This window comes from Pomacea canaliculata, linkage group LG3 (genome assembly GCF_003073045.1).
Source record: "Pomacea canaliculata isolate SZHN2017 linkage group LG3, ASM307304v1, whole genome shotgun sequence".
NCBI classification, from domain to species: Eukaryota; Metazoa; Mollusca; class Gastropoda; order Architaenioglossa; family Ampullariidae; genus Pomacea; species Pomacea canaliculata.
This window is the reverse complement of record NC_037592.1, coordinates 12,251,169-12,276,000: the sequence shown is the minus strand read 5'-3', so window position 1 is coordinate 12,276,000 and position 24,832 is coordinate 12,251,169. Positions and strand designations below refer to the sequence as shown.

General features: G+C 38.6%; 3 protein-coding genes across 11 annotated transcripts in view; 2 read left to right on the top strand and 1 right to left on the bottom strand.

Annotated features, from left to right (window-relative positions):
- The window catches only part of LOC112560223 (tetratricopeptide repeat protein 17-like), a 30,318-nt gene extending 29,851 nt beyond the window's left edge, over nt 1-467 (top strand). For all 6 annotated transcript variants that reach the window (XM_025231901.1, XM_025231903.1, XM_025231905.1 and 3 more), the window contains one exon: nt 60-467. In XM_025231901.1, coding sequence (XP_025087686.1) covers nt 60-203 — 144 coding nt within the window. In that variant the 3' untranslated portion in view covers nt 204-467. The remainder of the gene's footprint in view (nt 1-59) is intronic.
- Nucleotides 400-24,783, bottom strand: LOC112560226 (lipase maturation factor 2-like). 2 transcript variants are annotated; one of them, XM_025231910.1, is made up of 16 exons: nt 24,647-24,783; nt 24,173-24,223; nt 22,897-23,096; nt 21,546-21,574; nt 20,580-20,776; nt 20,048-20,073; nt 18,954-19,106; nt 8,703-8,823; nt 7,641-7,787; nt 7,218-7,323; nt 6,575-6,674; nt 5,050-5,165; nt 2,123-2,247; nt 1,723-1,939; nt 1,327-1,438; nt 400-1,154 (listed from the first exon to the last, which is right to left on the bottom strand). In XM_025231910.1, the coding sequence occupies exons 1-16, from the start codon at nt 24,738-24,740 to the stop codon at nt 1,005-1,007; spliced, it is 1,944 nt and encodes a 647-aa protein (XP_025087695.1). In that variant the 5' UTR covers nt 24,741-24,783; the 3' UTR covers nt 400-1,004. The 2 variants fall into 2 exon arrangements, with proteins under 2 accessions (XP_025087695.1, XP_025087696.1); XM_025231911.1 differs by lacking the exon at nt 5,050-5,165 and adding an exon at nt 4,622-4,737.
- Nucleotides 9,990-18,947, top strand: LOC112560225 (malignant fibrous histiocytoma-amplified sequence 1 homolog). Of its 3 annotated transcripts, none has more exons than XM_025231906.1 (5): nt 9,990-11,205; nt 14,167-14,599; nt 14,925-15,052; nt 15,302-15,883; nt 16,241-18,947. In XM_025231906.1, exons 2-5 carry the CDS (start codon nt 14,194-14,196, stop codon nt 18,407-18,409), a joined length of 3,285 nt encoding a protein of 1,094 aa, XP_025087691.1. In that variant the 5' UTR covers nt 9,990-11,205; nt 14,167-14,193; the 3' UTR covers nt 18,410-18,947. The 3 variants fall into 3 exon arrangements, with proteins under 3 accessions (XP_025087691.1, XP_025087694.1, XP_025087692.1); XM_025231909.1 differs by having other exon boundaries at nt 9,990-11,417; XM_025231907.1 differs by lacking the exon at nt 9,990-11,205 and adding an exon at nt 11,425-12,040.
- Nucleotides 24,784-24,832: the final 49 nt, after the last annotated feature.

The window sequence follows — 24,832 nt, the reverse complement described above, 5'->3', positions numbered from 1 at the left end:
ATCCACTGATCTTTCATTTACATACTTATAATAACTTCTGCCCTATGCTGCTCTATTAGGAGGAATGGACGAAAGCTGCACAGTTCTACGAATCAACGTTGGCTCTACAGCCCACATTCCAGCCGGCAAAGTACCGACTGCAGGCCATTTTGTGTCAAGGGCAGATTTCTCAAGCAATTCCATCAGCCAACCCCACTTCCTGATATTGAACAGATTCAATGGAGTTTGCTTGCATTCAGATTGATGCTCACCTATATTCATATCATTCCATTCTGTACAATGACCAGTACAGCAGACCAATATATTCAAATTCCCACCAGAACTTGCAGTATTTTTTAAGTTATTTAATAAAAAAAAAATGATGCCCTTTGATCTCACTCATTTCTCTGATATTGAAGATGATTTTGTAAACTGCTCTTTATTGCACAGTTTCTACTGTTTTTATCAATAAAACATCGAAATCTCAATTTCACTTAAAATATTTCTGGAGCAAAAGGTAAAGTATAAAGCACCAACAGTATGGATATACAGTTAAAAAAAAAATTCAGATGGAAGTAAGCTTAAAAAGTATTAAAAAAGAGTTTATGAGAACTCAATGTCACTACAAGTACAACAGCCAAAACTTACTAAAATTTTTACAGATGCTCAAAACAAAATTATAATTATCAAAAATTAGGAACCATTAATGGCAGTAAAACATCACTGGTGATAATAGTTTTCCAGCACCACACTAACAATTGTAAAATTCAAAACAACTTTTCCCATACAACATATACTGGGCACTATATTTTAAAAAAATTATGCTGTTAGGAAAAAAGCATAACTGTATAGACTCTCTAGTAGTTCAGAAAATATTTAAAATAAAACCCACCACTGCACAGACTCAATGAGTCAAGTAAATAATGTTAATGCTCATGAAATTTACTTATGATTTGCATTCATTCATGCCTATAACAAAATGTTTCAATTCTAAGCCTAATTGTCTATAGTAGGTCTATTTTTTCCTAAACTGGCAGAAATGCAGTGAGATGACGAAGGAGAACAGCAGAAGTAAACAAGGACATTACAAAACGAAATCCTTCTGGCTGACCAATCAGCTGACGGATCCACTTCACTGCCTTGCTTAATGGAGTGGTTTCTGAAGGTGGGGGTTCCTGCAGACAGCAAAATATGTAAAAATCCACTTGTCAAGGCAGGCATAAAACCTGTTGCATCTAGACAAAACCAAAAACTAAATAATTCTCCAGCAAAAGGCTCTCTTTGCTAAATAAAACAAATATAAAAAGCAGTGATATATGCAGACATTTTATGGGACCGAGCACTGACCTCCAAAATCCTGTTGTGACGCAAAAACTCCAAGAGGTTACTATCATTTTTAGCCAGGACAGGAATGTATTCAGCCTTCAGTGTCCTCTCCCACCAATCTTTCTTCTGAGAACTGCCAAAATAATTGTGCATTGTAAAAAAAAAGGAACAAAATTAATCTGAAAGATTTGGTTTGAAACCCAATATCAGCAGAGTAAACACTGATTATTAAAGTAACACTAGAAGAGCATGCTTTAATTGGGCAGCCATGTATAATGGATATGGACCACAGGTCTAGACAGAAATGTGGCCAGAAACTAAACTACAGTCTGAAGCCAACAGAAAGATCTCTAGCACTGAACAGGAATGAGCCTTCAAGTCTATTATTTCTGATGGTAACTTGTTTATTTCACTGACCTGTTTAAAGGAGTACTGGGGGTGTAATGGTAGTGGTAGAGAAGGGCCCGAACATAGTTGGGTGGTTTTTCAGGAAATGGGTTGTCACCCATGAGTTCTAGGACTTCAGGTTGAGCAGTCAAAAGACGATAAAGCAGAGTGACAAACCAACGATGGTTCTGGTAGTTGCCAAGTGCTGCAAACCACATCTGCCAGTCAAGCCGGGGCTGGTGGGGTGCTGAAACACAAGCAGAAAACGGTTCCTGTAAATTTTTCACAGACTGACAAACTGCAAATTAAAACGATACATCATCCCCACCCGAGATTATGTACCAAGATTTATCAACTATTGTGGGCTGGAAAAATGCAGATAATTCTAAATCTCATAAAGTCTCACCAAAACAACAGTAGGAATATTTACCAACTATGGGAGGTCTGGCAGACACATCTCCTGGTTTGTAGAGGAAGTTATACTCCTTCCAGCCTCTATTGGCCTCATAGCTGCCCTCAACAATCACCTCTGGGCGACCACCCACACCAGTCATTCTAAAAGGCAGTAAATGAGTTTCACATAAACTTCTTTTACAAGCTACAAAGACTTGAAAACCTCCTAAATGACACTAAAACAAAGAGACTATGGCAAACTATAATGCAGCTAAAATAGCACTAGTACATATTATCTAGGGTGGAGCATTAGGAAGGATTCCAAATCTACTGTTTTCTTTGATCTTCACTAATTATCTGGTACCTCCTGCTGCTTGAAGTTTTCCAGCCACAGGCTCAATTATACCTCCAACTAGCTGTGTAAAATCACAAGGTATGGAGCCTCCCAAAAAAAGCATGTAGCCTAGCAAGAAATTAGGAGGCATAAAGTGATGACTCTATATTTAAATGTCTCATATGCATGCTAAAATTGTTGCTTTAGTTGTATCATGAAGGTTAACATCCACATTAAATGAACATTTTTTTAAAGTAAAATATCTTTGGTTTTATTAGCAAATGAAAGTTTTCCGTGAGTTAAACCTATATATATAAAACACAAATACTTTACGGATATTAAAATTATGTTTTTAAAAGTGAACTGATGATGACACAAATAATCCAAACCATTTAACAAGCACACCACACAATTACAAAAAACGTGCATTGTATGGACACAATGGGTCCTGAATTTTTGGCCAGTCTGAGCATACTCTTTCAAAAAGTATCTCTTTCTCTAGATCAGGGGTGGGCAATTAATTTTCCCAAGGGGCCGCATGAGAAATTGGGATGGTTTTAGAGGGCCGGACTAATATAGTTAACTCAGTTTTACCCAATACTGTATATATAGTATATATACTGGCGGGCAAACCAGCGGGTGGGCCGGTCAGAGACAGGAGGCGGGCTGGATCCGGCCCGCGGGCCGGCCTTTGCCCAGGTCTGCTCTAGATCAAGCCCTACTTTCCAGCAACTTGATGCAGTAGGTGGTGTCATAAAATTCTTACAATTAAAAGGATTACAGTGAAACCTCCCTATTAAGACTCGCTGAAATCCAGCAAAATCGGGCTGTAACTTAGAGGAGTCAAAGTAGGGAGATCAGTCTGCTTTCATTCTATGAACCATGACTTCCAACACTTATATATTCAAGTTCATTTATTTTAATGTTGAAATAATGCACTTAAAAACCATTTTTTTTCTTTTCACATAAAGATGCTCTCTTAAAATGCGCCATTTATACTTTTGAAGGTTTAGGGCTAAATCTAATCAAATCTGCCATGACCGTATCGTACCGTGTAAGACCTCTTATTGTTCCAACACGGAAAGTCGAATCAACCAGGCTCAGGCTAAATGATTGCCCATAGAGTAACCCTGTTTCATCGTAACCAAACCTCCAAACTAAAGAATAATGAAGAAAAATACATTTAACAACAACCCAACATCAAAAAACAAAAAAAGATTTAAAAGAAAATTGGATTATGCACCTTTTATTCTTTGAATATGTAGTGCAAAGCACAATATTAGCTGAATAACACATGGCTTTGTTAATATTATCTGACTTTTATAGCTATTCCAGTCAACTGAGATCGATTCTTCTGGATAAGTTTGACTTTCAGTGTTGGGACAAATCGGTAGCTATGATTGGAACGATGTGTGGATCAAAATGACAGGTGACTCATAGAACAAGCAGTCTCTTTCAAAATGTGCTTATTTTACGTGATTTCTGCAGAAAATTGTAATATAGAGTAAGTGGCCTGCCAGAAACAGCATATTTTAAAATGCACTTAATTTTTTTCAATACTCAACATGCTAAATAAAAAAGTCGTAACAGAGCCTAAACTGTCAGTCATAAGTGCATAAAGTCAAGATGAAATAAATCACATCCTGCTTTCACACTAAACGTCACAAGCTTAAAATTCCTTGCAGTTCCAAGATGAATGGATTTTTGAGCATGCACAGACAATGCTGAGTTGAAGTACCCAGGCATTCTCCTCTTCTTGAAGGTAATGCAAGACTGAACACAAGACAATCTGAAATAATACACTATGAATGACATGCCACCAAAGGCACCAAGAAGCAAAATCTCCCCTTTTTCCTGTCACTGCATGTCTTTATACATCAATGTTCTTAATTTATTTCAGTTCAAAGTCCCCATTCATGGCCTGTATACTGAACAATCCATTTAAGTATTGTAGAGCACTCTCTTTTTATCTTTAACTGATTTCATTTTACTACTTAATGCTACTGTATTGTGTGTTAAATTTAGTATGTCACAAAATCCTTCTCAAATAGAACTCAAGCTAAAGCAACTTGACTACTCATAACTGAAACCCACCCTATATCAGGTTTTAACACAAAGTGTAACAATTTCCATCAGAGTTAAATTGCACCCTTTTCCCTCCACTGAATTCACTAGTGGAGTGGCTTGGCATCTTGTTCTTACTTTCTGAATAGGCCATAGGAGTTAGTTATCTGAAAGGGTTCTGTCTTCGTGTGCAGATCGTGGATGGTCTGTGGCAAGCTAAAATAGGCCGTACGATCTACCACGGTGAGGTCGACCTGCCAACACACACACAACCCATGCTTCCAGTTACATGGACCTGCAACTGCACACAAGTACAAAAGACACGTGCTCACTCTGTGGTGTTACAAAACACATAGAGTGCAGTCAGAAATCTCTAAAAGGCTTTTAGTTAGTTAGTTAGTTAGCATGAAGACTTCAGCCACACATGCAGATCTGTTGTGCGTTCTCTAAATCCCAGGGGTAGAGGCATGCAGGGCACCTAGATGATGCTGTTGTGCTGTTAGCATTCCATGTGCATCATAAAGCTTCACCACACGGGAACAAACACTCCTGGTTACTGGTTTTACCTGCGAAAGAGGCCATATGGACTGGTCAGATGGAAAGGCCGTAACTGTGAGTGTAAATGCACAATCGGTTGAGGCAATGAGCGCTGTGCCGCCTTGTCAAGTGCTGCGAATGGAACCTAGAAGTGCACCATCATATGAAGCATTTCTTACCACAAGGGCATGTTCAAAATTTGAAACAGACTGCTGCACTTCATCTTGAGATGACGCTAATGCTGTGATACATACAAAATATGAAATGCTACAAGTTTTGTAAATTTTTAAACAGTTACAATTATTTTTGTGTTATTGTTTTAAAAAAAATGTTGAACAGTAAGTTCAAGCCAATATGACAGCAGAAAATTTGGATAATGCAACCATAAACAGCCATATGTCAAAACTGAAGACTTACTGTACACAACAACCTACAGAACAGTCAATCTCGCTACTTTTTCCCACTAATTAAAGAACCAAATACAGCTAGGGGGAGCTCAAAGTACGGGTGCCATTTCCCTTCTAGCTAAGTCATTACATGCCTCAGCAGTGCTAGCACACATTACATAATAAAGACAGGCCTCATAACATTACTGTTATAAAATTAGTAGATCTTATGCTTTTATTACAAAGGATGTTTACAAAAAAATAGAACAGTTAAGTTTTCAATAAAAATGTTTTTAAAATTCATAAAAGCATTGTATACGTGATTCATGCTGGTGCACCAGAATTAGAAGGAAAGGACAGAGACAATGTTAATAACAAAGGTACAGTCATGATAAATTACAGACACAATGCTACATATTCTACTCAACATTAGTATTCAGAGACAATAACGAAGGTATAGTCAGCATAAATTACAGACCCAACGCTATATATTCTACTCAGAATTATTATTTAGAGTAAAGGCTACAGCACACTTTACAATTTAATAACTACTCAACATCAAAAACACTGCTCAACAGGACATGATCTTTAATAATCAGTGCAAAAACTGTCATGTATTTTGAATTGCAAGTAATACAACAACCATGGTAATGGATGCTGCATTAAGGCTGCAAGTAATAAGGTTAATGAAATGGATATGTTCATAAAATTATAAATCATCTAATACAGGGGTGTCAAACTCAATCACACGGGAGGCCAAATCTCACACCATACACAAGGTTGCGGGCTGAACTTTATTATTTAAGTCCGATAACTTTTTATTGAACAGTAGAAAACTAAACTTTTTGTTTTTAATTTTATTTAAACAAAATCATGTTATGCCTCCTCTTTGCTGTCAAGTGGCAAAACTGCAGCTTTACACTAACGTGCTTGCACAGCAGCATGCTTCTCCAATAATAGGGCAATAATAGTAACTTCAAATATCAGTTGACTATTTGTAACAAACAGTTAAACAACACTGCAGTAGCAAAAACATAGTAGTACTAAAATATTTCTGCATCTGGAGGTGGGGTGGTAGATGTGGATCAAAAGAAATTCCATGAACAATAATAATCATTTCATTATGTTAAACAATCTTTTGTTCCATTAAAAATGAAAAAAAACTCACCAAACTTATGCTGAACATTGCTGCTGCAATGATTCCAAAGAACATAATTTGAAACTGTGACAGGCCTTTCATTACCCAGCCACTTTTCAGTTTGCGGCTCCTAGGGAAAAGGGACAAAGAAAAAATTCCATGCTGACAAAAACCATAGACCTTTTTCTTCTGTTAAAGCAAAAATTTCACATACTTGTCATAACTCAACCAATGTAATATCTTCACGTCTGCAACTGTAATTTCTCCATGTCTGATTAGAAGCAACTGGTGTGCTTTGTATGTCTACATGTGGGTTATTATCTATGTGGCTGTTGTGTGGTCATTTAATTACCATATTACCATGCTAAAATAGAGATCCTTTTCTGATAAGTTATTTTGCATCATTTTAAAGTCACATTTATCAGTATCAAATCAACCGTGTCAATTATAAATGGTATATGCATGTTAACTATTATCATTAAGAACCTGATTTCTTGAATGACTTAAGTAGAATGGTGCCTCTTATAGCTAATAAAGCAGTGCAGCAATGTGATGGCATATAATCTTATTTTCTAGTCTGCATTTAATGAACACATGTTCAATATTAAAAACATTAGGCAGAAGTTAAACTAATTTTGTCTTTATTCTTTCAATGCATCTAATAAGTGCTTACATGTTGATAGCCTTGAATATCTCAAAAGCAAGAGAAGCTGCTCCTAATCGCATGGTCCATGGCATGATCATTTCTAGCCAGTCATGAAACTGCTTTTCTGTAAATGCTATTTATATAAAAAAGAAAGTCTTAGACTCTAGAACAAAAACATTAGATTTCATTTAGCAAACACAATAGTCTGACAACTCATTATCAGAACTCTCTCTTACACACAAGCACACATCCACACACAACTTAGAGAAAGACTAAGTCATACAATTTAAAAATTAAACATCTGCTAAATATTAACAGTCAACAGTTTGGTGCCAAACGTTATGAATGATCATAACCAACAAAGTAGCAACAAACAAACAGTTTACAGCTGCTTGCTATTTCAGTCCCAGTGGTAACTGTATCTTCACTAGAAAACCTAACAAAACTCACCAATCTGGGACTTTATGGTAAAGTCTGGATTGTGCTCTAGACTGAACAACTTTACTGTGTAGTGGGCACCAATCCCTAGGACAAGCCCTGTTGCTAGTACTGATATCCCAAAGCCAACAAGTCTGAAAATGGAGCCTGGTTTTTTATCTGGAAAAAAATGACACAAATTTGACAAAAATCTAGTCTAGCATGTAAGCAGGTGACACACTCAAAGACTTAAGGTATATTGCTACCTCCAAGGATCAATTACTATCAAACACAATCATGACATTCTAAAATTCCATTCAGAGAAATGAATTAGTGGTGTTCTAGGCCTGAATTACATGAATTTTTTTAATTGTGTTTATTCACAGAAGATCAATCATTCAAAAGAAGAATCAATTCTTTAGAATTACATCACTTGAAATCTATCTCCTGATGAAAGAAAGAAAAAAAAAAGGGGGGAGGGGGCAAAACAGGAGAATTAAGCAAGCATGTTATTCTAGTTCTCAGTCGAGATGAAACCTAGATGTTTCAGTAGGCTTTTGTGGATTAACATGATATATTAGTATTTGAAGAGGAAAATTGCATTTTTCATCTAAAACAGACCTGGGTAAGGGGCGGCCCTATGTACAGTATTGGGTAAAACTAAACTATATTAGTCCGGCCCTCTAAAACCATCCCAATTTCTCATGCGGCCCCTTGGGAAAATTAATTGCCCACCCCTGATCTAAAACGATAATCAGCTGAAAACTGAGGCTGTATATGGTGATGTGTGCAGTTACAATGTGTAGTATGCTTAGATGTGAATTTTTATTTACCCTTGACAGACCAGATTGTTTCCATCAGAAGTAACTAAAAAATATTGTTTAAAAAATGTTTATAAAAAATAATGTCCCACTTTGAGGACAGAAAGTATCTTAAGTATGATGTCATGCTTCAATTAAGCATTTATAAATTCCTTCTGTATGCAACAGTTGAATCCTGCCTGTCTGGTCTACCATCTAAAAAATATATAAATGAATATATATATATGCACTTGTATTTGCTGTTTGCAGTTTAAGAAATAGTCTCACAACTCACTAGCGTCTTCAGATGCTCTTGAAAAACACTTGTCATCCAGTATTGAGATGCATAACGCAATAGTGAGCAGGTTGAAGAAGTTGTAGTTACCAGTCAGAATGATAAGAACCTGAAGCACAACCTGAACAGCAAAGCCAGTAGAAACAGAAGATGATATGAAACAATAAGAGCTGCAGGTAAAAGATATGCATTTCATTTTTTTCCAGATTTTACCTCAAGGATATTGTGTGATTACAAAATAATACTGTCATTCCCAGTTTTGATACTGTGAGCAAAATCACGCTCTTTTAATATTGTAAATATACAAATTTCTTGTTTAAAATTTAAAAGTAAAACGTTTAAATTTGCAAAAAGAATATTAAAGCCAGCCGATGACATACAAATGCTAGAAATGTAGAGACATCTTTAAAAGTTTAGTAACTTGCAATTGTATGCATAAAATGTAGGTACCGTTATGTATATTACCTTAACATAAATAAACAGCTACAAAATTCCTGAAAACTGTTTTCCCTGAAAATTAAATTCTGACTGTGGTTCTTCACACTGGATATGCCAAGTGTATTGATAGCAATCACTCACATAACATCTCACAGTGATCTGGAAGTGATCTTTGCATCTAGAGTTTCATTTTTTTATTTCATATATTGTATTTTTATTTTAATTTCATATAGTATTTTTACACATTAACCTACACATAGCATATGACCAAATGCTTAATCCAAAGTTTATAATAAGGTAAACATCCTGTAAAAGAAAAAAAATTTTGATTTCTGAGGTACGAAGTTGGGGGGCGAAGTGGAATACACAAAATTTACACGAATTTGTCACTATTCACCCCAAATCATCTCATTGAGGAAGGGATAACTGTATTATTATTATTTGTGGTGACAGTGCATGCAAGAGTGGAAAGAGGACAATATTTTCCTGGTTTTGTACAGTACACTAAGCCTGCAGGCAGAAAGTGCCTTAATGTGTTATACAAACTCAGTATTACAGTCATTATTATGATCATTGTCATCATCGTCTGTCTTGTACCAGTGTCATAATCAAATTATCAAACTTTTTTTAATGACATTATTGCAATTCTAGTTATCAGGTGCTTGACTGGGCTGAACAAGGTGTCACAAAGAACTGTAACGGTCTTCCGAAAAAGCATCCAGTCAACTGCTATGGTCTCTGATCTGTCAGCGGAAACCCTTTTTTCCTTGTCCTGCATTCAGCCTGTTTGCACTAACTTTATGTTTTACATGTACTGGGCTTTGACACAAAGAGATTCTGCTGGTAAGTTTTAGTCAAAGCCCTTAAAATATAATCTTTGCTTTGGCAACCTTCCACTAAGCTTTTTCGATTCAAGTAGCTTGGTGCAATTAAAAACAGCTCTCACTCCCAGCCTCCTCCCTTCCCTAGTGCGGGAGGACCCTGTGGGGCTCATAACTACGAATGTTGACATTAGCAACCACCTAACATACCATGTGTCTATACACCGGATTGGTTCTTGACATACAGCTTTCCAATGTTGATTTTTCTGTTACATTCTGGACGGTAAATGCAGTCACACAAAACAGTTCCATCATTTATGTATATAAAAGGCTCAGTGTTTTTTTGTTTTTGTTTTGTTTTTGTTTTGTTCTGTGTTTTTGACTCGAATATACGTGTCGTCCATAAATCAGCTGAATCTACATTTAATCCACAGGCTGTTACCACGAGTTCTAACAACTGATGATAAATGAAGCTTTCTGTGTGCGTGCGTGCGTGCAAAAACAAAAATTAATATGTGAGGGACTGACAAACCAGCTCACTACTAAGGATCGACCCACTGACTTGAAGGGAAACATCAATCAGCGTGTGAGCTGTGGGCAGGCAAGCACTTAGCGATAACCTCGTACAAGAGTGAAGGGCTGCACATCTCTCGGTACATTGTGCACAATGAGGTGCACGGCAATGGCCACCATCAATCATCGCCCTTCGATTCGCAAGTCAGCGGCCGCTGAACGCAAAATAAGCGAAACGCTAGTTTGTGTGGTGGGGTCCCTATTTGGGGGAACTCTCACCACAACACTTCCCTACACCTTCATTGTCAGGCGTCTCACAAGTTTGCATAGTTGACTCCACCGTCTCCTTAGTACCTGGCATGACGTGCTTATGCCTGCTGCCTGGTTTTCACCTGTAAGACCTGAGACCATCCCCCTAACTGGCACTTAGTAACCCTGGCAACTAATATCCTAAACTCCTTCCATTGCCTCCAAACGGTCTTCCGAGAAGCTAATTAACGTCACCGAGCCCGCGCGCTATGTCACTGCGGCCGTCAGAAGCTCGCGCGGTAACAACAATAATAAAGGCATACCGATGCCTCTGAAGACTTGCCAGGGTTCGAGTGCTTTTCAAGTCTTCAAAGACTCATTATCGGAGTGGCGTGCGACTTGCACAACCCTGCCACCGGTGCGGACTTGTCGTCAGTAGATGGAAGGTGTTATTGGCAAGCATGGAATGGTAGATCAAAATCGTAAGTACGAAAACTGTAGAAATCACGGTTACCAATCGTATCATGTGATTTGTCATTGTGGTATCGTGTTTCTTATTGCGTATATCGTCCTTCACACACACACATATCACAGAGAGACTAAGTAACGAAGATGGCATTCAATCAAATTAGTCAAGGGCCAGGTTGAATTCCAAGTTTCATTCAAGCTACACACGATTTTGCAAGGTTCAAAGGTACGCTACATACACGATATACCGATAAGCAATCGACAGCCTACGCATATGTTTACACCTGTATAATGTATATGCTTGAGTACACGTTGCTTGGCCACCGGGAAACACTCCTTACCCGTTCCCGGATAAACTTTCGAAAAGAATTTTCAAAATAGCATCGCGTTGTCAGCTCTTAAATTCTTTGCGTGCCATTTGTGACCATGAACAAAGATATGTTCTGTGACACTGACTGAATTTAATTACCGTCGCCACATTAACTGAAGCGATTTCTTAGCGGTTTGATCGTTTCGGAATTTCAAACACACACTAAGACAGCTTACCCGACAATACTTGTCGATCGGTATCAGGACAGACGACAACGACCTCCTCCCCTCCCACCCCAAAACCCACCTCCCACCTCCACCGCAAAACATGTACTGGCTGGCCGACAGAAGATTAATCCGTCTACTGGTACTGGCACCCGAGCAGAGAACAAAGCAAACACGAACAACAAAATCCTATCGGCACAATGCAATCGGTGGAGCGAGTTCCTTGAGAGTGCGAGCTGTGGTGAAGGTGTCTCAACTCAGGTACACATACGGCGCTACCTCAGCTTCGTTGTCGGGTGGAGAACCTACACTCAGGTAAACTTTACGTGACGAAAAATCTAGTGAAGAATCTTTTGTCTTAAAGGACACGTTGTAAAAACGGCAAAAACTACGTCCTCTTGCATCGGTTTGGATCAGCACTAGCTGGGCTGTCCTCATGGTTTGTTTTGCCTGCTTTGAATTCCTTGTGAATGGCGACTAGGGCATTGGCGCAGGTCAGGGGTGGACCTACTCTCCCTCACACAAAGGCTATTTTGATATTTATAAAATCTTTCGAAAGCCATACAAATTTTCTCATCAAAAATTAGCTCGATCTATTCGGACAAGCTTTAGTCTCGCCACAGCGTGTTCACATTTTGCAATATTTAAAATCTCATTCCGCCTGGCACTGCTGTCCTCATTTGCTCATCCTTTGAAATCCACGGAAAGATAACGTTGCATTCTACACTAAAGAAGAGCCGGCATTGTCAAAAAATGTTACAAGTATCAACAGACGACAGCTGAAACTGGTCTGTGTTCGGCTTAGAGTGAAGGTCATAATCCTTCAAAATTTCCCATATAAGCTGCAGGCAGCCGACGAGAAACGTACACATACTCGTATGTGTCCTGTCTATCCCGTTATGGACGTTCTTTACTTTTCCCTCAAAGTTTACATCATCATTATTATTTACTTAATATACATATATATTGCTTTGAAAAAACTTCTAGATTTACTTAAATCTGCGGTTGCTATGCAGGTCTGACGAGAGGGGGGGGGGGACAAGGGTCTGGTGTACCCGGGCCCGCGGCTGTCAAGGGGGCCCGGCCTTGGTCAGTGGATTTTTTTTTTCTTTCTTCTTCTCCTTTTCTTTTTCTTTTAAAGAAAGGTCTAAGGACAGAACACCCAAGCATTACACATGCAGAAGTTGAGTTTGAGTGTAGATATTGAGATTCGAATTGTAAACATACATTATATACTGGGAAAATAATTTACGATTACAAGTACAAGGGGCCCGGAGAGGTCTGTCCCGGGGCCCGGGCTGGCTCTCGGCGGCCCTGTTGCTATGGTGGACCAGACGTTCCCCACCCCTGGCGTAGGCGAAGAGCTATATATGAATCATTGCTTTTCATGTGCCTCGTCCAGTTTGATAAACACGTCGCTGCTCTCACTAATGCCTGGCGCTCTGGCCATGAACGTATATTAACATAGTGGTATATACGTCTCTGATCTTTACGAGCAACGGATTGTTTTCTTTCAACTTTGCCGACAAAGACCTAGTCAAGAAAGCGCGCCATTCCCCTCCCCAAGTGGACCATCGTGTCTTCCAGTTTCAGCTCCCGTTATAAACCCGAACAATCAACAGAACTGCTGGTGGGTGGCGGCGGCGGTTTGAACACTGAAGATCACAGCCTTTTGCCGTAGTTCTCTCGTTCGTAACGCCCACTAATAAAAGCATGGCTAGAGAGCACCATCATGGCAGAACGGCGATGGGCAGGTGCTCGCCGCTAGCCTGCATGCATCGTGAAAATGCAAGACAGGGCTGGGCAGGCTAGCGTGAGTCTCGCTGGCTGGATTGCAAGCGTTCTTTGTCGGGTACACGCGAGGCTTTACCTACTTGGACATCAAGTACGGTGCTGGCCACCATCTCCGTCCTGTGTGACCACGAAGGCTGGGCACCAGTATAAGTGTATAATCTATTCGTCACTCTCCATGGGCTAGCTCAGCGTCAAACCACGTGATGTGTGAATTACTGAGAATTACCAATACTAAATTTGCCTCCAAGGTCTAATGTTACGACTGGCTTTCCACCCACACTGTATTAAAAACCAAGCAAGGTTGTATATAAAGTATATAATACTATTTCTGCCTTTTTGTGTTTGTCATGAATTCTAGCAATATCATATTGAAAACGGCTTACACCTCATGTATCATTGCATGGTAGTTCTCCTAGTCTGACTCTACACACACCTACCCCAATAGGGAGATGGCCTGCAAGGCTGCACTACTAATTCACCAACAGCAAACCACACCCATTCTCTAATACCAATGCTAAGCTACTGGACCTGCAACTGATCTATACTCTTAGCTGCTTTATAAGCTTACCATAATCAAAAACATTTTTAAAATATCATGTTACTGAGACTGCAGATCAAAATAAACTTGTTTGTCAAATATTTGGCAGCTTAATGCTGAAAGCTCCACCGCCAAAATGCCAGCCAAGTCCCCATCTCAAAGCAGCAAAAAGGGGTCTCCCTCACCACGCAGTAGGCAGGGTCAGTCTCCCAAACAGTCACTGTCATCCAGCAACAGAAAGTCTTCTGCAAAGTCTCTTTCACCATCTGGCAAGAAGTCCCCAGGTCGACAAAAGTCTGCCTCACCAAATCGAAGCCCAGGTTCTGGCAAGACCAAATCAGGAAGTCCAATATCCGCCAAGACTAAATCAGGTAGTCCAACATCTCGATCTAAGATTCCAAAGGAGGACTCACCAGGAGCATCAGCAACAACAAAAAAGAAAAATGTGATCATCAAGTCTCCTGAACTGACAGAGAGAGGCCTGAAGATTCTGGATTTTTCAGGGCAAGGAATGACCACTGTACCCGCTTCCCTTCTTAACAGTAAGCTGCTACAATTTAACAAGATGCTTTCTCTTGCTTAGAAGTTTAATATTCTGGGAAAAAACGGCATTCATATTAAGTTTTTTGAATATTTTTCCTGTTTTGTAAGGATCTGAGATAAACTGTATTTTTTGCCCAAAACTAATTCTGCACAATGTTAAATGCTAATCTTTTAGTGTGTGTATTATGCAGCAACCTTGCAAAAGGCTCTCAGCGCTAAGAAAAAAATTGCTTTTAATGCTCTGAGGTACAATGTGACTTTTTTAAAATGTCTTACTATATGTACACCTAATTATGATGAACACCTTTCAATTTGCACTTCCAGCCAAAGATATTGGTGTCTTGATACTCGCTTCTAACAACCTGCGTTCATTACCAGTAGAAATGCGGCGTATAAAATCTCTCATAAAGCTGGATATAAGCCGTAATGGAATTCGATGCGTTCACCCTGGAGTGAGTATAAACTGAAGCATAAGATCTTTCAAAAGTCTTGCTCATAACAGAAGAATTTAAAAATTACAGTCATGCTTTATTTTCCACTAACAGATAGGAATAAACATATAAAAACTGTTTACAGCTAATATTTATTTTTGCTACATCAAGTGTCAATATGCATAACATTTTGTCAAAACAAAACCAGCTTTACTAAGTTACCAGATAAATGAAAAATTACACAAACAAATTATTTTTGTGTCCAATTAGGATTTTTCTGGTTTGCCTCAAGAGCTGGAATCACTCACAGACCTGGAAGAGCTCAAAATCTCAGAATGCAACCTACCCTACATCCCACCTGCAGTTTGGAGGCTGAAGAAACTTAAATTACTGGACATCAGCCGCAACAAAATCAACATCCTTCCACCAGAAATTGGAAACCTTACAGAGCTAAAGAGGCTCAATCTCCAGCAAACCAATATCACATCCTTACCCCCCGAGATTGCCTACTGCCAAGAGCTGGAAGAAATTCTTCTCTGGGGAAACTCTATTGAAAGTCTTCCAGACACACTTCCTGAGATGCCCAAGCTGCGAGTCATGGCTTTAAACTACAGAAGCTTCTGTGGAGTGGTGGATCCCTACATGGAGAATCTGCTTCGAAAGAGACAGATCAATTCTGAGCACATTCCTGTGGTTGTTTTTGAATTGCCAGCTCTGGAAGTGCTAGACCTGGAATGCACTAAGCTAAACAATCTTCCAGATGTTTATAACACCAAACTAAAGGAATTTTATTTGTGCCAAAACTTCCTCCAGTATGTTCCATCATCTGTCTACAATCTCAAGCATCTACAGGTGAGTTAAATTAGGAAGGTTTCAGAAGTGATGCTCTTTCATTTTTTTCAGTTTTGATATTTCAAAAAAAAAAATTTGGTGCAAGGGCTAGTACATCTTGAAACTCAAAGAATGCCAAGCAAAGGTGCTGACCAAGTGATTTTAAAAGACTAAAAATGATACATAAGTTTTCATTAGTGAAAACAGAAAAGACCATAAATAAGTAAAGACTTAATTGGGATTGAAGGGGCTAGATATATTTGTCGAAACTCAAAGAGTTAAGCTCCTGTAAACTAGCAACATGCTAGTATCTTACTGTTTTCCTCATCAATATATCTGCAGTTTAATAACTATTCTTATACATGGTTGTCTTCTCAGGTTCTGGATATGTCCCACAACATGCTTAATAACTTACCAGATGACATTGGCCACCTACTTAGCCTCAGGATCCTCCGAGTCAACAACAACAACTTTGAGCGCATCCCTGCTACAATTGGGCAGTTGGAAAACCTAACAGAACTGAACATGGCTAAAAACCATATCCGACACCTGCCAGGGGAAATCAGGGGCCTCTACAACCTCAAAACTATGGTCCTGGAAGGCAATGATCTACAATCCCTGCCTGATGAAATCTGTGAGCTGAGAAATCTTGAGACCCTTGACTTGACCAGCAACTCTATCCATTTCCTACCTATGAAGTTTTATAAGCTTGTAAATCTAAAAGAGGCTCATGTGTATCGGAAACTCTCAAAGCATGGGCTGTGGCTTTATCAAAATCCTTTAGAACAGCCTCCCCCTGAGATCTGGTGTACAGAGAAGACAGAAAATATTTTCCAGTACCTTAAAAAGCTGCTTATCATGAAGACAGAAAACCTTCAGCGTCAGAAAATTCTGATGCTGGGCAACTCACAAACAGGAAAGACCAGCTTGATGCATGTGCTGGCTCAAGGCAAAGCCAGCCTCACAGAGGCTATTACTGATGGCACACGTCTGCTGAACCAGATGCCATGCAAGACCGAAAACAATGTACCCTTCATGCTGTTAGACTTTGGTGGTGATTCTGCATATGAACCAATATATCACCTGTTCCTAGACAGCAAAGCATTAAGTATGATCATCTACAACATTAACACCTTTAAGCAGGAGAATTTCTACCATATGATAGGTCACTGGCTAGATATACTTAACTGTTTCACACCAGGAATAGTGGTCAAAATTGTAGGGACCCACTGCGACCTGCTGTCAAAGGAGGAAAGCTCACTGGAGGAACTGACAAGGCAGCAGGAAATTGTGTGTCAGATGGTGAAGCACCACCTACATGACTACCAAAAGCATCTACAGGCTGAATTGGACTCTATCAAACTTGAGCTGGACATGTTTGACAAAACCAATGAAAAGGGCAGTGAACTCAGCAGCATGCAGGAATCTGCTCTCAAGATGCTTCACACCCGGCGGGACCGCCTCAATGACATCTTGTCCTGCCCACTGCGGGTTCTGCCAAAAGTGTCAGCAGTTAGTGCCAGCGACTCGCTGGAAGGCATCAAAGAGCTAATGAATGATCTGGAACATCTGGCTATTGATCGAACCCTCTTTCCTCATGCTCAACGAAAAGTACCTCAACACTGGAACAGGCTGAAGGCTGCCATCAAGCAGCAGTGTGGTAATTACTTACTGTGGAGTCAAGTGAAGAAGATAGCAGTGGGGTTTGATGTGCACGATGCAGAGCTGGAAGACTGTGTGGAGCATTTCCATGACACAGGGGAGGTATTCTGGTTCAAAAAGATCTCAGGTTTCTCTCACATCTTATTTCATCGTCCACATATTCTTGTTGATCTGCTAGCATCTCTGTATCGCCATGACATGAACCATTTCCTCCAGTACCCAGAAAACAAAGTTTTCTACAGCAAGGGTTACCTCAAACCAAAAGCCTTTTCTGAAACGAAGGAGTTGTTTCTCCGTTATGGTCAGATATCAAGGCCGCTAATCAACTGTATGTGGTTTCACCTGAAGATGGAAAACAACATCATTGAAGATTTTCTGCAGCTGCTACCCCTAACGTGCTTATGCTACACGATCCCAGAGACAGATGTGACAAGCATGCAACTACATCAGAGGCCACTGATGGTGCTGCCTTACTATAACCACGACACAGATCTTACTCCCCTGCATGAAGTGTGGCCAGAGGTGCAGCCCAGCAATGAGAAAAATCTTCGGGTCATGTATCATTTTCCCATCATCTTTCCAATGGGTATTCTGCATGAGGTTGCTGCAAGTATCCAAGACATTGTTCTGACACGCATGGACTGGAAGGACATCATCTATGCAACTACAGAAACTGCAAAATTTCTGCTCCGAAAATGTGTGGATGCTTCAACCAACACTGGCACACTAGTGCTAGCTGTACGTAGCTGTGACTTCACAGTTGTGCAGGAAGTATTGAAAGATCTTATGGAACTTGTGACAAGAGTTCTCACACACTACCCTGGCCTATACTGGAAGCTAGAAATTCCTGGAAGCAGCACCACTATGCTGCTTAAGCATATGTAGGTGCACACCTGTAGATGGCTCATTGAGATATTGTAATATATTTTATTCTTGTTCTCTGGATTTGGGGTAATGTGCATGTGCTGGTTCAGAAGTTTACATTATGTCTGAACATATATTTATGACAACCATGCGTAATAGCGAATGCAGCTCCCACAACAGTTATCTGCCTATCGTAATGCATTATAAACATTTATGACTTATTTCTTTTAAAATGTTCAAAAGGCTGCTTATTATGAAGACTGGAGTTAAGAAGGGATCTGCTGATGAAGCAGTGAACCCATATCAAGTTTATTCTATGACTATAGACAAATTTCAAGATCCTTCTCACCTTTCCTTCTATAGTTATATTTTTGTCAATCACTTACCCAAGAAGGGAAAATATTTAAACCATTACATGAATATCAAGGATTTATTTTTAATACAAACCTTTGATGCAAAATTACCCTACCCATATTAACAGAAAAGCATTTCATGACAGGATTTAATACCTACTAGAAGAAGGAATATGATTAATTTTAAATGGTAGTGGTGTGACAAAACTCACCTGCCAAAAGAAGGAAAACATACGGAGCGCCCTGATAGGAACAAAAAAGAGGAAGGGAAGTGCAATCTCAATGACATAAGTGGCCACACAGCTCACACGAAGAAACCATTCTGGAAAGTGATGCCAGTACCAAGCAAGGGGTGTTGGTATGCACTGCAATCAAAACAAGGGATCATCTTACTTGAATAGAGTGCAATTTCCCAGTACATCTGTAAAGGAAGAGGACATTTCTAGAGGACATGTTCTGGTGTTTGGTTTCTAGGTTGGCAATGGTGCAAGCTTCATCTTATTTAATATGTGAAAATTCAATGACAATTGCAATTGTCAATGGCAATGACCCATACAAAGTCATAGGATTACTACCTGTTACCACTGTTCAAGAAAATGGTAGGCACCAAGAGTAGGAGTTCACAAAGGTCTTTTTTTCATGGAAGCTAATATTGGTGTTTGGCTGTTTCCCTCTTGATCCAAGTTTGGCAAGCTGATTAGTTATCTCATTCTTTTGGATTCTAAAGTGGTATCCACTGCAGGACTACTCATTACTTTCTAGCTCTTTGAGTTCTGCATGAGGCAATGTAGTTTCTGAAAGGACCTTCAATACAGACAGCTTGTGGGGATTAGGTCGCTGAGCAGTGTGATAATGCACAAGAGCCTGAACTTCTGAACTGTAGATGGTGCAGTTTTTTTTTCCTAGTGCTGATGCAGCTGGATAATGGATGTTTACACTGCGCCTCCACTGTGGCATTTGTTGCTGAACTGTCAGCATACACATGAATCCACAGGATACTTCTGGGTACATATCTCAGATCATGGACAATTTTAGGGTGTACACATAATAAATATGAAGTTACATAAAAGATATATATTATATGCTTTCGGCATGCTCAAATGAAGGCAAAGATCAGCTTTAAATTTAAGTTCCTGATGTTAATACCAGAAATGTGTCCTTGAAATTTCTGATTTAAAACAATCTACATGTCCCACCACAATCCTAGATGCAAGTCAATCAAAATTGTGAACTTATGCTTTAATGCATTCCTTGAAGAAGTTTCTACAACCTATTGAGCCACTACACAGAAACTATAAACAATTACCTGTGATTCAAAGTGAACCGTGAGAGCTGAAACAAACATTAAGAAAATAATTATACCATAAAGCACCATAGCAGATATAATGAACAAGAAGTCTAATTCTTAAGCGCCAACAAACTATGATCACTTTAACTATGAAACTGAACTATCTGACTTCTTCACTAAATTTTTTTTTGTGTATTGAGCAATCACAATCACTAATCAAAATTATTTTGGGGGGGGAACAATTCTTAAGACTTCAAATCCTCCAAAAAATATCACTCATGCTGTTCATCTATGTGCCAGGCTTTAATCCCCATCCCTCTACACTCTAAGCATATAGGGTGTAGTTTACCATATCCAGACTGTTTTTCTGCTAGAAGGGATGATTTTCAGCTGAAAGAACATATGATCACATAATAAAGGTTTTATGTTATTGGAAAAAAAAAACTTTCAGTGAAAATTGCAGCAGAGGATGTGCCTGTAAAGTTCCTGTCTGTATACTATTCACATTGATGAATACAAATTTTCTATAAACTGAATAAAAAGGTTGTACCTGTGAGACCCCACCAAGTGGGGCAGTAGCTAGTAAGCTTGACCACACCTGAAGCAAACATGAGACGGAAGAGCAGCCAGCGCACCAACCAAAATGTGATATTGTCGTGAGGAAGCAAGCCTCTCAGATGTAAAAAAGGAAGACCAAATGGAGCAACCAGCATAGTAAGGAAGCCAGCTTCCAGTAGTAATATATCCCTAGACAGCACCGAAGACAGTATCAGAATATGTTCCTAGACATTACCCAACAGTATCTGAAACTTCCAAGTACAACAGCATCAATAACACTAAAAGCTAATCATTCTGTCAGCATTATGCTGGCAATACTTAACAAATTATAGCCAGTAAACTATACATCAGTGATATGCATTAATATAGAGTGGAACTACCTATATTCACCACAAACCATCACATTTGGTGTGTGAGTAGAGACACCCAAGAAATGTTTTAATTGCAAACAAATGAACCTTTTCAATATATATATATACACACACATAGAGAGAGAGACAGACGGAGATAAAAGACTATTTTTGACATGCCTTTGAAGTACCATTATAATTGCAAATATGATTCATTTGTTTGTTCAAATCTTTATGACCTCTGATGCACAAGAAATTCCAGATTAAAAGACAATCTCAATTTGCTGACATTAAATTCACACTCTTTGGCATCAGAATGTTTTGTTTTGGCTGTTTTCACATGCAAAGCATTATGGCTATCATTAAAAATGACTGATGATCAATGACCATAAAGACTGAAGGACCTAATGTTAACAGCATTTTGTCAGAAGAATTCAAAGGGGGAGATAAGCATTCTATTCTGCATGATGTGTAGACTACATGCAAAAGTTGGATGACCATTTACTAGATCAGCATAGATTAGAATTATTATTTGATTCTATCTTTTCATTAGAATATTTTTAAAATAACCCCTAATCTAAACAAGCAATTAACATAGTAAATCTTACCATTGAAACCACATGAAGGTTTGACCAACCTGAAAGTACAATTGACAACAATGAACAGGAATTTTTAACACTAATATGAAAAATAAAACAAAGCATGGCAGATGAATTAATTTTAAATAAAACTACTAAATTATTCTTTGAAGACAACCATTAAAATACTACGGGTAACACAAAAGAGAATTATATAAATAATAGAGCCCTGTGAAAAACTAGTTCACAAAGAAAAGATATAAGCAAAAGCAGGATATGCACACTTTCAAATTGTCAGAACTTGCAAGATCATCCTGCAGAGAACAGTACAGGAAGGCAGACAAGAGAAGGAATGGGCAGACAGCATCCGAAACATCCGACAGCATCCATTGCCTCTCATTCAGTGCATACTAGAGAAGGATGGAGAACGGAGAAAGTTGATGCTATGTTATCCGGTGCCCATATGGCCATAGGGCAAAAAGGACTGATGATGATTAAAGTATAGGACCATAGGGGCACTGCTCTAAATGTTTCCCAACATCCACTGCACTGCATGAGGAAGGTGAAGCCTAACACTCTCATGATGGCTTTCTCACCTCCCCTGATACATAATAATAGAATTGATTTATATAGTGCTTTACTCCACCATTAAAATCCAACTCAAAGCACCTTACAAAAAAAAATTAAACACAGACATTATGTTAATCATAATAATAATAATCGAAGCTGGTCTCAAAGCAAACCGTTTCTTTGCATGGCCGGTTAGTGTAGCTCATTGGTGCCCAACCTTTTTCTTGCACTGGACATGATATAAAATCAGGCACCTTTACTGGCCGAATGTGGCCTGCAGGGCATAGGTTGAGCACCTGCGGTGTAGCTATTCATGCTGAGAGGGTGAATGCCATTAGCACAGATGCTGTCTGCAGCTTTGCCATTGCATGAAATCTTTGATACATGAATAAAGTTATGCTTGGAAAAGTAGCTGAAACTACATCTGCATGGAAGCTCACCTTACAACCTTTGGTGCAGTGGCCTAACTTCATCAGACAGATATATAGTCATATTTGTGATATATTGGGAGGTCTTGGGGTGAGGCAGGGGTGGAGGGTTCTGTTCCAAGAACCAAATATATCTTCAGTTTGTGACCTTTAGCTCTGAAGATGAGTATAATAAAACTAAGCTGCAGACTCAGCTACTGCAGTGTAAGCTAATATGAACAAAATACTATTTATCATCATCCTTTAATAGAAAAACTGTATTGCATTAATAATCTTTCACATATCTAAATAAAACAAAACAAAAATAACAGTATAACACAATGGTTTTGCAACCCCGTATTTTATGCATGATATAAAGAGACTGGACACATAATATCAATTACCTTGTAGAGAGAAAGATACAGCACCCAGAGAAATGTGAACGATATAAAATCCCGAGCTGTGTGGCACACAACACAAAAGAAAGAAATCAGAATGCCTCCCAGACAAAGAAGATCCATTGCTGTCTCTGTATCAAGTCCAAGTTTTGGAGTCAGCTTCAAAAGGGTTGGTTCATTCATCAGTTCGGTTTGGGAGACTGCTTCTAAACAAGCAAATAAAAAGCATTGTGGTTAATTAAAACATGAAGTACATGCAAAATTAAAGTAACTGAACAAAATTTCCAACACATTTTCCTATCCCCCTAGGCTAGAAATTATGACACTGTAACAGTGTGCAAAATCTTCATGAGTCTGAACAAAATCCCTGCGTTATAAAGGGCCACTTGGGTAGTTTGCATACCATCTTCCAACTTTGTATGCTTGGCATTTCAGTTGGACTAGAAACAAATAGCTTTGCTATAGTTATATTAATGGTGTCATTATTTGATGTTGTACTGTTGTTATTAAAATATGTATTATTATTAAGATATACAAAGAATTAGAATAGATCAAAATTAAAGATGCATATTTGTATGAGCAGTTCTGTATTGTACTGGATTCATTTTCATAGAACCAGACACAAGTAATTACAATATGCATATTCTAAAATCCTGCTCTCACAATGCACAGAAAGAGCTCTTTAATCTTGATGCAGAAGAATTTCAGGACAAGACGATTAAAAAATCCTTACATCATCTTGGTATCCCAGTTCTCCAAAATATATGATAAACATACTACAAGTGTATTTACATCGATCTGTCCTTATAGCATAGGTCAAATCCCTACTGCCTACTAGAAATCAAAGTAACAAATATAAGGATGGTAAATTTATTATAATTATCTGCTAAACTCAGTGTCAGCTACCAAAATGGCATCTTGCGCTATGACATACACCTATAGCTTGGTAATCATGGTACTGAACTGAAACCCCTCTATTAGAGTAACAACTGTGGACAGGAGGAATGATGTTTGAGGTTTGCCTTTCACAGTTTAGGTGTATTCACACATTTCAAGAATTGTGCTTTTTGGATAAGCTAAACTCCTTTTAAAAAAATGTGTGTTTATACAAGCCTTTTAATTTATAAAGTGTGTGAAAATTAAAGAAATTACTGAATATCTGATCACTGCAGCTTTTGATTTTGCAAGAGAATCATACATGTATTAGGATATGAACATAATATTGTAAATAAACAGCTCCTAAAAATACTTTTGCATATGCCAAAATTAATTTTAAAAATACCTTTTTCCTGGACAAATCTTGCAGGCATTATTCCATTGTTTCCATAAAGACCTGCAGAGAAATAAAGCTAGACATTCAATGCAAAGAAAGTTTGTTGTGCATTATGGACACAAAAATACCAGTAATTGCTTTAGTAACCTGAACTCAAAATTACCAATTAAATTAGCTAAACCATTGCACTCACACGCAGATTCATCACAATACTTTAAAGGACATACAATTAACTCAAAGAATCCAAATGTTACTAGTTTATCTGCTATTTCTACCATTTTAAAAACTAGATTTGTTTTCAATGTTAGAAGCACACGCATGCACTGATACTGCAAACATTGTAAATTGATGACAATGCATATGACACTATCCAAATAATATACTTCAGAACAATGACAACAGCTTAGTTTCGCTCGTTTCAACTTCAGAAAAAAAAAACTGCATTCACAACCTACGACACAAATAAATAATTCTGAAACACACCTGGGATTTGCACGTAAAGGGATGAAAATGCAAATAAGTAGATAACTGACATGAACCAAAGATATAAATCTCTGGTGAATGCAATCGATGCCATTCTTCCCTATGAACCAAACTAACGTTTCACAAACATCGAAACGACGGAGTAAACTGAAACCAAAGTTATCTTCTCTTGAAACTCGCGCATAA

What these genes read in the sequence shown, in the direction of transcription:
- LOC112560225 (XM_025231906.1), top strand. Translation starts at nt 14,194, where the DNA reads ATGCCAGCCAAGTCCCCATCTCAAAGCAGCAAAAAGGGGTCTCCCTCA. An exon ending in ACCCGCTTCCCTTCTTAACA is followed by an intron (nt 14,600 to 14,924) that starts GTAAGCTGCTAC and finishes TTGCACTTCCAG; the next exon opens with CCAAAGATATTGGTGTCTTG. An exon ending in ACAATCTCAAGCATCTACAG is followed by an intron (nt 15,884 to 16,240) that starts GTGAGTTAAATT and finishes TTGTCTTCTCAG; the next exon opens with GTTCTGGATATGTCCCACAA.
- LOC112560226 (XM_025231910.1), bottom strand. Translation starts at nt 24,740, where the DNA reads ATGGCATCGATTGCATTCACCAGAGATTTATATCTTTGGTTCATGTCA. An exon ending in TACCATAAAGTCCCAGATTG is followed by an intron (nt 7,324 to 7,640) that starts GTGAGTTTTGTT and finishes TTATATAAATAG; the next exon opens with CATTTACAGAAAAGCAGTTT. An exon ending in TGCCAGACCTCCCATAGTTG is followed by an intron (nt 1,940 to 2,122) that starts GTAAATATTCCT and finishes CTTGTGTTTCAG; the next exon opens with CACCCCACCAGCCCCGGCTT.